Source organism: Xenopus laevis, chromosome 5S (assembly GCF_017654675.1).
Source record: "Xenopus laevis strain J_2021 chromosome 5S, Xenopus_laevis_v10.1, whole genome shotgun sequence".
In the NCBI taxonomy this organism is placed as follows: domain Eukaryota; kingdom Metazoa; phylum Chordata; class Amphibia; order Anura; family Pipidae; genus Xenopus; species Xenopus laevis.
The window spans coordinates 47,151,087-47,166,670 of NC_054380.1; the positions used below are offsets into that span (position 1 = coordinate 47,151,087).

Below are 15,584 nucleotides of genomic sequence, written 5' to 3' on the forward strand. Positions count from 1 at the left end.
TTAACATTAACTCTGGTACGCATGCACAGTATAGTGTGCTTTCACTCTACTGTGATTGAGCACCTGTCGTAAGGCCGCAACGAAGATCCAAGTGGATTTCGATATGGATAGTAATGGGCAAACTGGCTTGGGTGGGGGTAGGTCTTTTTTTGTGAAATGACAATTAGTAAAGGACCACAAAGCCACTAGTTGTTAGAAATGTTTTTACCTTTATTACACGGTTAAAAACCCATATCAGATATGAATGCCCCTGAATTAGTAATAACACTCTTACATTGTTATTTCTAGGTATACCTAAATTAAACGCCAAACTCTTATTTCTATCACAACATATCTAGTTGAATAAATCTTCACAGGCAGCAGGTTGCTAATCTCCATTTCCTAAACCACATTTAAATAAAAATGTAATAATTTCCATATGTCAAAGAGAAGGATTATTGATCTGAACTAGAAAAATAAAAGTGCAAACAATTGCTTGGCAAGATCCTATTGTTGTGAGGCATATATTCCAAAATGGGATGGCTAAAAGCTTATTTTGTTCATTTATCTTCAGCTTCTTTTTGAGATAATCTGTTGAAAGAAAATGAAAAAAAATTACATTTAATAAAGTATTTCCAAGCCAGGTGCAAATTCAGTGCACAAAAGAATGCACTTTTTTCAAGAAACCGATTATCCTGAATGCCGGAAAATACCATGACAAGAGCATACTACTTTTATTAAATAATTTACGGATTTTCCTTTTCTCTGCAATAACAATACAGTACTTTGCAGTTCAGATGGTTCACTTAGGGGCACATTTACTTAACTCGAGTGAAGGAATAGAATAAAAAAAAAACTTCAAATTTCGAATGTTTTTTTTGGCTACTTCGACCATTGAATTGGCTACTTCGACCTTCGACTTCGAATCGAACGATTCGAACTAAAAATCAACCAATCTTTAAAAAAAAAACTTTGAACCCCTACTTCGCCAAGTAAAACCTACAGAACCTCAATGTTAGCCTATGGGGAAGGTCCCCATAGGCTTTCTAAAAAATTTTTGGTCAAAGGAAAATCGTTCGATCGATGGATTAAAATCCTTCGAATCGTTAGATTCAAAGGATTTAATTGTTTGATCGAACGATTTTTCCTTCGATCGTTGGATTGAACGAATTGCGGTAAATCCTTCGATATTCAAAGGATTTAACTTCGACAATCGAATATCGAGGGTTAATTAACCCTCGATATTCGACCCTAAGAAAATGTGCCCCTTAATGAGTATTTTCAAACTGTGTAGAAGTCATGGAGTCGGAAGTAATTTTTGGCATACTGAGTCAGAGTGAACCAAACATGTACCAACTATGACTCCTAATAACTTTAAATATAAAATACTCAAATCAGATTTAAAAGCTTCTATGAAGGAGGATATGGCAGAGTCAATTGTAACATTACTTTAGTTAATTTTGGATTGTAATTAACAGCTATTCTACAGCTACTGTATATACCAGGTTCAATTAATATATAATTTGTTTTAGGTTTATGTAGTTTAACTTTAAAGGATGTGGTTTATATTTCTGAGCTTTGGCAGTGATAAAATGTCTTGTACATTCGTATATAAAAACGAATAATAACACCAAAAATGTAAAGCATTTTAAAATGATTAAAATATAATATACGGACGGTTAGCATACACTAGTATAACTGGCGTGTTTACTTCAGAAAGACTACTATAGTTTATATAAATAAGCTGCTGTGTGGCACATAACAAATAAATCCTGTTCAATACAATGGTGTTTAAGCTCGTCTGATGTGTAACCTGCGCCTGTCCTCCTTTTTTCCAGCTTGAATGGCTGCCCCCATGGCTATGGAGTTTGAGAATCCATAAACTGAGGAGTCAGAGTCGAAAGATTTATGTATCGACTCCACATCCCTGAGTATTTTATTTGTAAAGTGCTAGCATATTCCACAGCAATGTACATAAGGGTGCATAGCTAACAAACAAATCGATACATTAGGTAATGAGGGCCCTGCCGATAGGGGTGGGCTAAGTAAGACACAAGATTTTAGACTATGTTGCTGTGTGGGGAGTGTATGTTGAAGAAATATTGTCTGTTACAAATGCTAGCGCATTGGATGACTGCTGTATCTAATGTAACTTACTAAAAGCTCTGATTTCATTTATACTTCACATTGGCTCATAATGATTATACATCACAAAACTTATCTGGATAGGCAGTTATGGTTTACTCTCATCTCCAAAAATTGCAACTAAAGAGAGAGTTAAAACAGTGCTCAATAGTTTCATTTAGAAATTGAAGAACAGTTTTTGCTTGAAAATGGTTAAGATAATTGATAATTGATTCCATAGATGCTGGCTTCACTGCAATGACAGGATTCCAGCCTTGGGTGGAAGGTTAGCAGCATATGTTGCACTGCCATCACAAATTCTTTTGGAGAAATAAAAAACAAGTTGCAGAATGCAGAATCACAATAATCCAAGGAAACCCATGTAAGAAAGGGTCATAAAATAATAATAAAAAAAAAATTGGCTATAGCATTTTTAAAAATTTTATTTACAAGGCATACTTTGCCTCTATGATTTTTTTTCTCAGAAAAGCTGTGGCAACAGAAAAAGTGTGTGCCAATATCCTAGTGGCCAGGCAGTTATACTGTAAATAAAAACATTTAAAGGGCAAGTCAACCCCAAAATAAAAATCTGCATAATAAAAGAAAACATAATTCTAAGCAACTTTGCAAAATACATTCATTTTCAATTTCCGACGGGGTTTAAGTTAATTGTATATGTATTGCTATTTAAAGCAGTTGTCTGTCCCTTTCTATTCGCTGCACTGATGGCTCAGACTTTTGATACAATGTAAGACAAGGCAGCTGATTAAAAGACATTGCTGGGGAAATTTTGCAACATTGTTTAAAAAGTAGCAAGGAGTTAGGCAAATACTGCTTTCAATAGCAATTGTTTTTACTAATAACTTTAAAAGCAAAATTCTTTTATGTATATTGCAAAGTTGTTTAAAATTATGGTTTTTTATTAAGCAATTTTCTATTTTTGAGTTTATTTGCACTTTAAATCTTTTTTTTTTTTTTTTAAAGATTTGTAGGGCAACTCTAGCCCAACACAACAAAAACATCAGCCACAGAAACTTACTGTTAACCAACTTTTAGAACATTTTTTCCAGAGAAGACTGCAGCAACAGAAAGATTTTGTGCAATATTACGTAGTAAGTAATTAGCACTTACTTATGTTTTATCAGTCGTCCTCCCTGAATAAGCTGAGCACATTCATTAGTTAAATGGCAAGCAAAGAGTAGCCAGTTTCTAGGTTGCACCTTATATGCAAACCTCATAAACATCAAGGAGTAACAGGTAAGGGCTGAAAGAGTGAAAAAAAGATCAAATATATAACATAAGTATGGTTTTCTTATGACAAACTGATGAGATACAAAATAAGGCAGTTAATAAAAGAGACAAATGCAAGTTACTAAAGTACAATTACTTTTGTATTAGCAACAAATGCAATAAAAAAATAAAAAAAATAATTAATGGACAACCTTTAATGTTATATAAAACAGCACATCAGACAAATCAGAGCAACCAGAATGAATTACTGGAAAAAGATTTAATAACCACATACAATCGTGTGAAAGTACTTCAATACTAAGGGGCAGATTTATCAAGTGCTAAAACTTCGAAATTCGACCATCGAATTGAAAAATTTGATAGTCAAAGTTTTTTTTGTTTAAATTTAGCTGTTTGAGATCGAAATACAATCGTTCGATCGATCATAGAAATCGTTCAAATCGAGCGATTCAAGCGATCGATTTTCCAAATAAATAACATTTTAAATTAATATTTTAGTTGTAAAAACTTAGCCAAATGTTGGCTATAGGTTCTAGGAGGTCCCCATAGGCGAACATAGCAATTCGCCAGGTTTAAGGTGGCAAAGTGTCGAAGTCAAAGTTTTTTAAAGAGACAGTACTTCGATTTTCGAATGGTCGAATATTCGAAGTATTTTCAATTCGAATCGAAGTCTAATTTGGCCTATTCGATGGTCGAAGTACCCAAAAATTACTTCGAAATTCGAAGTTTTTTAATTCGAAAATTCACTTCGACCTTTGATAAATCTGCCCCTAACAGTAGTTAGTCTTTGAGAGGATGGGTGGAGAAGGCACCCCTACAAACACTTCCTCCATTGCATTTAAGCTTTCTAAACTATTTCCCAATAAAATCACCTTACCAAATGTCATGCGTCCACTTATGATCTCTGGTGACTTTTTCATGTCATTGATAGCAGCAATAGGAAGTCCCCAATTGGCCACTGGACCCCAAAAATGCTGATCACATAGAAAAATAGAATCAATACCAAGAATTACAACAGTGCAGCTAATAAATAATTTAAAAAAAAAACACACACACATTTTACAAAACATAGCTTCACCCTTTCTCTGCCAGCAGTGGCGGATTAAGGACATGTGAGGCCCCTAGGCTACACTTTCCACAGGGCCCCCTTCTAGGGCAGGGCTTTATATCATTGCGGTATGCGCCACTTTTGTTTAAAGAAAACTGCCACCCGCCATGTAAATTAACTCTCTGCACAAATTATTTCATTGTCTGCAGGCTACAAAAATTATTTTACTGTCTGCAGAAATTATTTCACTGTCTGCAGAAATTATTTCACTGTCTGCAGAAACTATTTCACTGTCTGCAGAAACTATTTCACTGTCTGCAGAAATTATTTCACTGTCTGCAGGCTACAAAAATAATTTTACTGTCTGCAGGCTACAAAAATTATTTTACTGTCTGCAGGCTACAAAATTTATTTTACTGTCTGCAGAAATTATTTCATTGTCTCCAGGCTACAAAAATTATTTTACTGTCTGCAGGCTACAAAAATTATTTTACTGTCTGCAGAAATTATTTCACGGTCTGCAGGCTACAAAAATTATTGTCTGCAGGCTGCAAATTTTCTCTGTCTGCAGTGCAGCTCTACAGCTGTTGCTGGGTCCGGCTGGGTCCCCCCTCCTGCTGGCCGACCACCGCCTCACGGTAGATTTTAATTTAAAAAAATTCTCTGCCCTGTGCTCACTGGCAGTGACTGCTGCAGCCTGCAGGACCAGGGTACTGCAACCACCACACTGGCTGGCCCCGTGGCCTGTTGGGAACCCCCCACCCATGCCTAGCTAGGCTAGCTGCATGCCTGGGCTGGGACGGAGACAAGTTGCAGCACAGTGCAGCCAGTAATAGGCAACTTGAACTTGGGCAGTAGCTTGGTAATGAAATTGGCAGAGGAGTGGTGATGGTGGTGGACGTGGAGTCACGAAGAAGACAAACAGACTGCTTGTCTGCTGCCTCTGCCTGTGTCTGACCGTGTGTGCGAGAGCACGCCGCGCTCAATGCCCTTGCCTGCGTTTGAGAACGTACAGCATACGTGCTTGGCAGGCAAAGGGTTAAAGAACTTGAGAATAGGGGTTTGATTTTATGATATCTTGCATTTGTTACTACATCATTCAAACACTATAATTGTTATGCTGGACAGCTGGCTTTCCTCATTCTATATTAATTCTTTATATTAATAGTTTATAGTACAGTTTGGGCTGGAGAAAATTCAGAAACAACAATCCTATACAAACAAATAGAAAGTACTTATACCCATTGCACAGTCCATCTGAAAAAAATGATTTGGTTTTAGCACAAGTGAATGTGAGTTGGCAGTGGGAAATTCAGGAGCTACTCTTTTGCCTGAAAAAAAGCTAGCCTAAAGGTAGATAGTTGAACATTAGAAGAGCACAGAGAGATTTGTCTGCTTGTATATATTTCAAGCAAATGAGTGCAATTCAATTTTCTTGTATTTTCTTACCGTGCTGTAGTGTTGTTGCAGATTTTCAATATACAATTTGAAACCAGGAGGCAAGGAGAGAAAAAAAAAATGTTATTACAGTTAAAACTACTGGAAAAGCAGGAAAAAATAACCCCCACCAATACAGAACTGACAATATTACTCAAAACATATTTCTGAGAGAACAATTTGAAGCACAAATTAAGCATGGAACTATTTTCACGTGTGTAAATATATGTGATGCAAAATAGGGATTTAAATGGGCAGCTAATAAATCCCTAATAACTGGCAGGAGAGTTGACTTCACTTCGTTATGACACTGCTGAAAATACACCCTTAAGGAACTCTGACATAGCAATACCCACTGCAGTTTTCAGGCAGCTCTGGACATCGAATTCAAAGAATGAATTAAGGTACCAAATTTGTGGGAGCATCCAATCACATTAAGCTTTCAAGCAACAGATGCAGGGCCTGCAAAAAAAAATTGCACAGCACCATGCCCCCCCATCTGCTGCAGAAAATGCTACTCTTATCTTGTATTGTCTTATCTTATATCTAGTATTGCCCCCCCCATGTTTTATATGTAATTTTATGGTACTGAGAGTGGTCACTTGTGTTAGTCTTGGTTTTGCAGGTTGGTCCTGCAAAACCACTCGTTTGGCCTTGAGGTGTGTAGGCAGCAACCTCAGGTCAACGGGTGCCTGGTCCTGTGCTTTCAGAAAGAGACAACACTTCACAATGAACTGCTTTCAGATAAGCTATTGTTTGTAGTACTTCATGTTACTGAAGGAGAAGCACTGGGACTTGGATATTTACTACTAAGAGCTATTCTCACATTGACAGCTAGCCGGGGCATGTGAGCATTTTAGCAATGAAGCTGTTACCTACCCATTGCTCTTCTGGGGAGGCTGCTGTGGGAAAGGGGATGGGGCAATATCACTCCAACTTGCAGTGCAGCAGTAAAGAGTGGCTGATGTTTAGCAGAGCACAAGTCGCATGGCTGAGGGCACTTATGTCCAGGTCTAGTCCCATGTCAGATTTTAAAATTCAATATACAAATTCTGTTTGCTCTTTTGCCTAATGGATTTTAGAGTCCAATTCTACTGGAGCAGCACTATTAACATTTTACAAAAACTGTTTTGCTGCGACAGAATCCTTTAAATTGTGCATGAGTGTCTATGGTACTGAAGGTGAGTGTGTGTGTTTGTCTTAGTTTTGCAAGTCTGGCCCTTAAACGAGGACACCTGACCAGTAGAGGGACTTCAGTTTCCCTTAAGACACCTGCCCCACTTCAAATATTTATTAAGTTGTCCATGTTAACATTTAACATTCTCTATATAACTTGGTATTCAATACAAAGCATACAGTATAAATCCTGTGACTCTTAGTTTGATTCCACTTTAACCTTTCATACAAAAAAAAAAAAAAAAATCACATTCATACCTTAGATTATGAGGGCTGTTTTCTAATATTAATGTTATCCTTGGAGGGAAGTGAAGGGCAAAACAGGCACAACAGGAACCCACGTGACATTCTTTCAATCTCACATTACAAGTGCATTCAGAAATCACTCCATTATTTAAAAGAAAACAGGCTCTACTATTTAGCCATCATTCGATCTAACTAGATGTGAATATACTTGTAAACTGTTCTATTGGTAAACAATATATAGACACCTTACCACATTAGTCTAGTCCACTCCAAAGAGACAAGAAGCTTCAACAAACTTGACATACAGGTTGTATATGTGTGCTGCCATCCACTTAGAACAGGTCAATCAACTAAATTACTAGCCTCCCAGTTTAGACACCAAGATGAAAGATTTTTTTGTCCTTAAGATAAGATATCAAAGCTTATAGATAAAGAGAAACCTGGTAAAGAGCTTTAATTGATGAATGCCAGTATTATGTGTATCTCTTATGTATGCACCCTAATATCTATATATACTTCTGTTGTTCTATCGTTCTGGGCTGTAATAACCGTAGAATAATGAAGAATAGTCTTTATTAATTAATAAGAATTATTTATGAAGAATAATGATTATCTAGGAAAGTTTAGTTTAGTCAACTGCTCCCTCCAACCTCCTCCTCCCACTGGTATTTAAATTATAAAAGAGTGAATATTGATAACAGTTATGTAATTCAGGTATGGGACCTCTTATTCGGAATGCTTGGGAGCTGGGGTTTTCCGGATAACATATCTTTTTGTAATTTGGATCTTCATACATTACCGGTAAGTCTACTAGAAAACCAATTAAACATAAAATAAACCCAATAGGCTGGTTTTGCCTCCAATAAGGATTAATTATTTATTAGTTGGGATCAAGTACAGGGTACTGTTTTATTATTACAGAGAAAAAGGAAATCATTTTTAAAAATCTGGATTATTTGGCTAAAATGGAGTCTATGGGAGATGGCCTTTCCGTAATTCGGAATTTTCTGGATAACGGGTTTAAGGATAATGGATCCCATACCTGTACAGGTTTCTGGCTGGGCTCAGTCAATTGTTGATGTTATAGAAGTATCAAGAATGTACCAAAGTTAAGGGAATAATTGATAAATAAGGATAAATCATGGATTCTAGTTTGGTTAAACTTTTTTTATTTTAAAAAAATAGGATTTTGATAAATAACCCCCTTAATTTAAGAACATCCCTTTGCAACATTTAAAATATATTTTTTTGTTTTGTGTATAGGTGTTTACCAGTTCCAAAATTTGCCCAAGGCTAAGACCAAATTGATGATCACTGACTTTCAAAAGCTTCACTGAAAATGTTTGGGAGGGTTTAGTAATACAATCAGCCTGCAGTCATATAAACAAATCTAACCAGAGAAACTTGCTAGTGAACCCTGTCCATTACTGGACATAGAACAGAGCTGGAAGTTGGTCAGAATGAGCAGCAGCCTTTATAATGTATATGTGTGTGTGGTGTCTTTGATTTCATTTGCAGTGCACTTTAAAAAATACTTCTGATATTGGGTTATTAATTTTTATTGCCAAATGTCATCAAAAGACAATCTAGAGATATTGCACACATTTGCAGCATTGCCAAGGACCACTGCATTAGATAATGTCTGTTTATGTTGAGTGACACCTGCTGATCCTCATTAAATAACTGCAATTTGTGTCTCTATATTTAATTTCCTTCAAATGTGTGATGTCTAGCTTCTGAAGCAATACTTGCATTGTTATCTGGGTACCTACTCCAATAATACTCCACCAATGGCATCACACCTTATTTATATTTTGAAAAGGGTGACCTGGACAAGCCTGATGGGACCTTAATATTACAGTCTAGCCCTTATCTACTTTCAACCACCCAAGCTTGCCAGACTATGAGCTACTCAATATGTCTAGAGGCAATCTAAAAAGTCAGAGTAAAGCAAAAAAAGGGAGTGTATATATAGGTCCCTTTCAAAAACTACCTGAGATTCATTCTAAGGTGGGACCTCAAGTATACATGCTACACAAAGCTATTTAGTTCCAAGTAAAACTGTAGGTAATGTACTGTACCAATCCTTCCTAATATATAGTGGATAATGTACCCCCTACTGTAATTTATAAAGATATTATGTCACAGAGGAGTTATGTGACCATATATAAAGGTCACATAACTCCGCGGTGACTTCTAATATCTTTATAAATTTCAGTACAGGGTACATTATGCATTATAATCTACATTTTGTGTGAAATGTTGGGAGGGGGGTCAGCGTCCAATTCTGGTTGCTGGTGTCCAAATCGGGTGTGCCGGCATCCAATTCAGGCGCCAGCGTTCAGTAAACTGAAAAGGTAAAATTAAAAATGGATACAGTTTTTCATACAATTTCTACAGTAAGGGGCAGATTTATCAAGGGTCGAATTTCGAAGTGATAAATACTTCGAAATTCGACCCTCGAATTGAAATACTTCAACTTTGAATATGGAAGTCGAAGTATTTTTCACCGAATTTGGCCAACGAACGATAAAAGTAAAATAGTTCGATCAAACGATCAAATCGAAGTAAATTCGAAGTCGTAGTATCCTATACGATGGTCGAAGTATCCAAAAAATTACTTCGAATTTCGAATTCTTTTACTTCGAAAATTCCCTCGAAATTCACTTCGACCTTTGATAAATCTGGCCCTTAGTGTAAGTAGAAATCAAAAATTGGTTTAGAATTGCATCCCTGCTTTTAATAACCATCTCCTGTAAGTAAACGTCATTTTATTAATGGGGATCAGAGGGAGTCTGGTGAAATCCAATACTGGATCCCAACCCATTAGGACACTGATGTATGTTAGTTGCATGTAACTGTGGCTCCATATTATCTTACAGTAATATTAGAGGTCATGGAGTCCCAAGACTCAGGTGGGTCAGTGCTATTCTGCAACCACAATCGTTCAGCTAAAGTCCAGCACCTTGTAACCTCCACAATTAACATTCACACACAGAAATTCAGCCCAGTTCAACATAAACAACCCCATTCTGAATAATTTCTAATTAACACTAATATAACTCTCAGCAACTCCTTTCTCTCTTACACTAGAGGAAGCTATTCTGTTCAGTTAGCGCTGCCATGGTATTACTTTTGTCCTGTCACTCCCTACCAACCTCCTCATACTCGGATCTCACAACCTGCCGCCCTTCTCACAACCTGCCGCCCTTCTATTGTCACCCTCAGGATTGGCTCTCAGAAAGAAACAGGTGAATGCTGGGAAATGTAGTTCTAGCAGTTGCAGAGCCACAAACAGGGAATCGCGATAACCTTGCCTTTCTTCACAAACATATACGCCATACAATAAATAATATGGTTAAATCACCTCATAAGATAGTCTCTAAAGTCTTTGCTCTTGACATAGTCGACAGCTTTTCGGGCCAGTACTCCTGCCATTTTACTGTTCCTCCCAGCTGGGTCACGCACCAGGGACTGACTGTTTTAGAGGACGGCCGACAGAGCTGTGCGCGCTCCCGAGAAACAACAAATCAGCCCATAAGTCTATAACTGGGACAGCCGCAAGGAACGGCTAAGGTCACAATGACGTCAGCCAAATTCACCCAATAAGATGAGGGAATGGAAAAAGAAACCCATGTATCGTGTCAGGTTTCCCCATTTTGCCTCCTGGCAAATATACACTGTAGTCATAGTGTGTAATTATGTATGCTACAGTTCTACTAAAAAATGTGGCGTGAATTACAGTTTTATTACGCTTTGTGCACAAGATTTATTGAAGACCTTGTACATTCGCAGGGTATCACACTGACAATGAGTCCACGAGGTGAAGTTCATTCTGCCAGAATCAAATATGGGCGACGAGGCCAAGGTGACCGCAGTGACTTCTCACATGCACGCGCTTTCTTTTTGCCGATTTTCAATAGGGGGGCAGTGGCCTTCATTGTAGTTTCTGATTGGTTCTTGCGATGTCTTCTCGTTGTGGGCGTGATGGGTCTGTGGGCATTGTAGCAGATTTGTATTTGTAATAATATGGACAGCAGCTTTGAAGTCTATACATTTTTCCCTTAATCATGTTTAATTTTTATTTATATCTCAATTCCTAAGCGTGCAGTAAATATTGGCCATGGGTCAATATAATGAATAAATACATTAAAGATAAAATGCTAAGTTTTAAAGAGAGATGGGTGGACACAGTTCCCTGCTCCATCAAGCCAACAGTCTAAAGCTATACTTGTATAACAGGTGGACACATGGATACAATACAGCAGTGATCCCCAACCAGTGACTCGCAAGTAACGTTTCTCACCAGCCCCTTGGATGTTGCTCCCAGTGGCCTCATAGCAGGTGCCTATTATTGAATTCCAGGCTTGGAGGCAAGTTTTGGTTGTATAAAACCAGGTGTACTGCCAAACAGAGCCTTCTGTAGACTGTCAGTCCACATAGGGGCTACCAAATAGCAAATTGCAGCCCTAATTTGGCATTCCGAGTACTTTTTGTTGCTCCCAAACTTTCTTTTACATTTGCCTGTGGTGCACAGGTAAAAATGTTGGGGACCCGTGCTCTACAGCAACCCAATGGACTACAAAAGACTTTTTAATTAGCATTGTATAAATAGAAATATACATACAAAAATATACATAAATTGCTTAATGGTGTTTGTCTTCTAACCTGCACTCATTTATGGTTGCCATCTGTACAGTAAAAATGATGCCTAATATCAGTGATATTAATTGGGAAGAAAGAGAAAGGAAGGCCTGTCATTTTTTTTTTTTTGTTGTTTTTTTCAGAAAATGTGGCAACGCTGCCCTCATTATAGAACTACAACTCAGAAGTTGAAGATTTTGGCTCCAGAAACAAGACTTCTCTTTTGAAGTGATTATATAACTGAAGATTAGGGGACACACAATCCAGAGTTCAAGAGAGTGGATTTTATATTACTGTGCTCTGAGAATGATGCACATATTACTTTGATATTTTAACTCAACCCAATATTTATATTTTATTTTAGCCCAATTAAAAGTTATGTTTTAAACCTATTATCTCCTCAGTACTAATCCAGGAATTCTTCAATATTCAAAGCAGTTAATTACACTGCTATTTTTCAACTAAGCATGAAATCTGAAGTAGTGTTTCAAGAAAAGTAGATTCATTTTGTGTGGGCAGCACGCCGTAGTTTCTGGCATAAGCAATCTCACCAATCAATACATGGTGCAGGGTTGTTTTCACTAATATTTTATTCTTTGACTTCTCTTTCTAGCTGTCATCTAACTGTTAGGTTCCTCCTTTTAGTGGTTTACCAGTTAGGCAGTAAATTTAGTGTCACTCATGGTTAGGGCTCACGGCTGCCTATGTTGTTCATATTTTCTTGTTTTGGCAAAGTATAATATTACTACTGGCTTAATTAGTCTAATGTTTGATTATAGCGCAGAAACATAGTAAAAGCTGTGAAGGGGGACTGGACCATGGAGTCTGTTGTAGTTCCCTCATCCCAGTCACTTCTGAAGTTTAAACTCTCCTTTCTACTGTAGGTGGGTGGTGGAGTGGCAGGGGCGTTTAAGGTTGCTGATTTTTTTTTGGTGTGGGGTTTGTCCAGTCTATTTACTAAGGTTCAAATATTTTTACCACTTTTGATTTTGTCACATCTGACAAAGTTTTTTTGTCATTCCAATTTTGTCATTGGCTTATTTATCATTCTCCACAAATTTCCACATTCGCGCTCAAGCAGATATGAGTAAAGGTGATATGAGTAGGTGGTGGAATCATATAGATGATGTTCTTAGAATTAAAAAATGTTTGTAATGTGTCCTACATTTAGATTGACAAATCTAAGCCCTTCTAGAATGTCAAACACATGCCAGTCAAAACTCGTTGTGTATTGCATGTTTTTATTATTGGTTTGACCCTGAATACAATCAAGATCACAAGGTGTTTGTTTTTTCCCTGGGCAGATCAATGATTTCTTATAAAATACAAACACCTGTAAACAAGAAATACCTGAAAGTTTGTCTTACTCTATTCTTTAAAATCAAGTAGTTTCACATGAACCTACAATGCAGCAGTTAAACTAAACACACCTAATTAAAGGAGAATTCAACCCTTAACTAAAAAGTACCCTACCCCCCTACCCTACGTAGATACCCTCCCTCCTCCCCCCCCCCCAGCCTAGCTGCTAACTCTGGAAAATGCCCCTAACTTTTTATTTATCCCTCGGTGCAAATTCACTGATTGCAGCAGCCATCTTCCGATCTTTGTGTCTTCTTCTGGTGCTTCAGCAATTTCCATCTATTATGGCAAACCCAGAAATTGCTCCAACTGCGCATGTGCCGATTCGCCTGTCTCAGTCTCAGATTAACGAAGACCCTGAAGATGGCTACCATGACCTGCGATCTTTCTCTCTTAAGGGTTGCTGGGGAGTCCAAGCAGATGACATCGGAAAAAGGAAATACAGGTATAGGATCCTTTATCCGGAAACCCATTATACAGAAATCGCCAAATTACAGAAAGAAATTTTTGCATAGACTCCATTTTATCCAAATAATCCAAAATGTTAAAACCCCAGTTGTAACAACCCCAGTTATAATAGTTATATCCATTATAACAGCAGAACACCTGATTTTAGGGCCATAGTGTATAATGTTTGTATCTAAATATAAGTGAAATTCCTGTTCATGTAACAATGTTTTTCACAGTAATCACATCACCAACTACGTTTTATTGTTCAAGCTCTCTGCAAGGACGCACAGGACAAAGTATTACTAAACCAAAGGTAATGACTGCCAAGATGTCAACAAATAAAATGAAATGTTTCAAAAATGCAGTTAAAGCAGTTATTGTCTCTAAAAGTGTTGCAAAGTTCAAGCTACCTACCAAATGATCTTTACTTATTTTTTCCCTGCATGAAAATTTCATTTGAAATTCTGTATCACTTCAAGAGAACATATCCCTGCATTATTTTTGCTTTAATTTTTTAGTCAAAGATGGCAAAAAATGTTATGCAACTTATAATAGTAGCGTGTAGTATGTATGCCGCTAATGTTGGCTTTGACAGTTTTAGTCAGGCGGCAGTGAGAAATATTTTTTTATGCATATATACAACCATTTCTGAGCACTCACTAAAGATAGATAACACACAGATAACACACAGATTACATGAACAGATCAGAAAAATATTTTATATGTACATGAAATAACTGATATATAATTTCCAAAGAATAATGTTCTTGTGCTAGATCATCAAACTACAGTAAAATATAGTAATTCCAACCAAATACATATGTAGAACCAGTCCCACTTTCACATAATTTTTTTTTTAAAAAATCAGATATCTACAAAATGGGAAGATGTTGGATTTCTGTAAATTTAAAGGGATTCTGTCATGATTTTATGGTGTAGCTTTGATTTCTTAATTTCACTTAATTTTCACAAATAATTCACACCTCAGGTCATTGTGCCTGATCCTGGACTTTTTTATCCAACACTTCACAATGGAACTGTTTTCTAATAAGCTATTATTTCTCCTACTCATTGTAACTCATTGTAACTGGAGGAGTCGCAGTGGGAACTGTTATCTTGTGTCAGGGAGCTGTTATCTGGTACCTTCCCATTGTTCTGTTGATAGACTGCTGGGGGGAAAGGAAGGGGGTGATGTCACTCCAATTTCCAGTGCAGCAGTAAAGAGTGACTGAATTCTACTGGAGCAGCACTATTAACTGATGCATTTTGAAAAAGCATGTTTTCCTGTGACAGTATCTATTTATGTAGTCAAGTATCAAATCTTGATATTTGAAAAGATTAAACTGTTTTTAATCGTTTTTACGTGCCAGCTCAATTTTTCATGTAGAGGATTCCATTGCTGTCTACTTTATATAAATGCAATAGTAATCTTAAAGAAAAACTATACCCCAAAATGAATACTTGAGCAACAGATGTTTTTTAAAGTTATTTGTATATGTATTGCAATTGAAAGCAGTGTTTGTTTCTTTTTATTTTTCAGCCTTGGTGGGTCAGACTGTTGAAACAATGTAAGACAAGCCAAATGATTAACAGACCTGTCTTTGCTGGGGAACAAAGTCCTTTGCAACATTGTTTAAAAGGTAACAAGCAGGAGTTAGACAAATGCAGCTTTCAATGAAAATTGTTTTTACAAATAACTTTAAAAGCACTGAAAATGTTTAATATATATTGGAAATATGGTTAGAATTATGTTTTCTTTTATTGGGCACATTTTTATTTTGGCTTGACTTACCCTTTAAAGTCAGTAGACACATTTGTGCATTATTCACAACAAGAGGCAGGATGAATGTAGTGGCAACTATACAGAGGT

General features: G+C 36.9%; 1 protein-coding gene across 2 annotated transcripts; it reads right to left on the reverse strand.

Annotated features, from left to right (window-relative positions):
* Positions 1-189: 189 nt before the first annotated feature.
* On the reverse strand, positions 190-10,788 carry mpc1.S (mitochondrial pyruvate carrier 1 S homeolog). 2 transcript variants are annotated; one of them, NM_001095380.1, is given in 5 exon segments: positions 190-570; positions 3,235-3,367; positions 4,232-4,328; positions 5,852-5,855; positions 10,629-10,720. In NM_001095380.1, coding segments are annotated over 5 exon segments (336 nt in total). In that variant the 5' UTR covers positions 10,700-10,720; the 3' UTR covers positions 190-539.
* Positions 10,789-15,584: the final 4,796 nt, after the last annotated feature.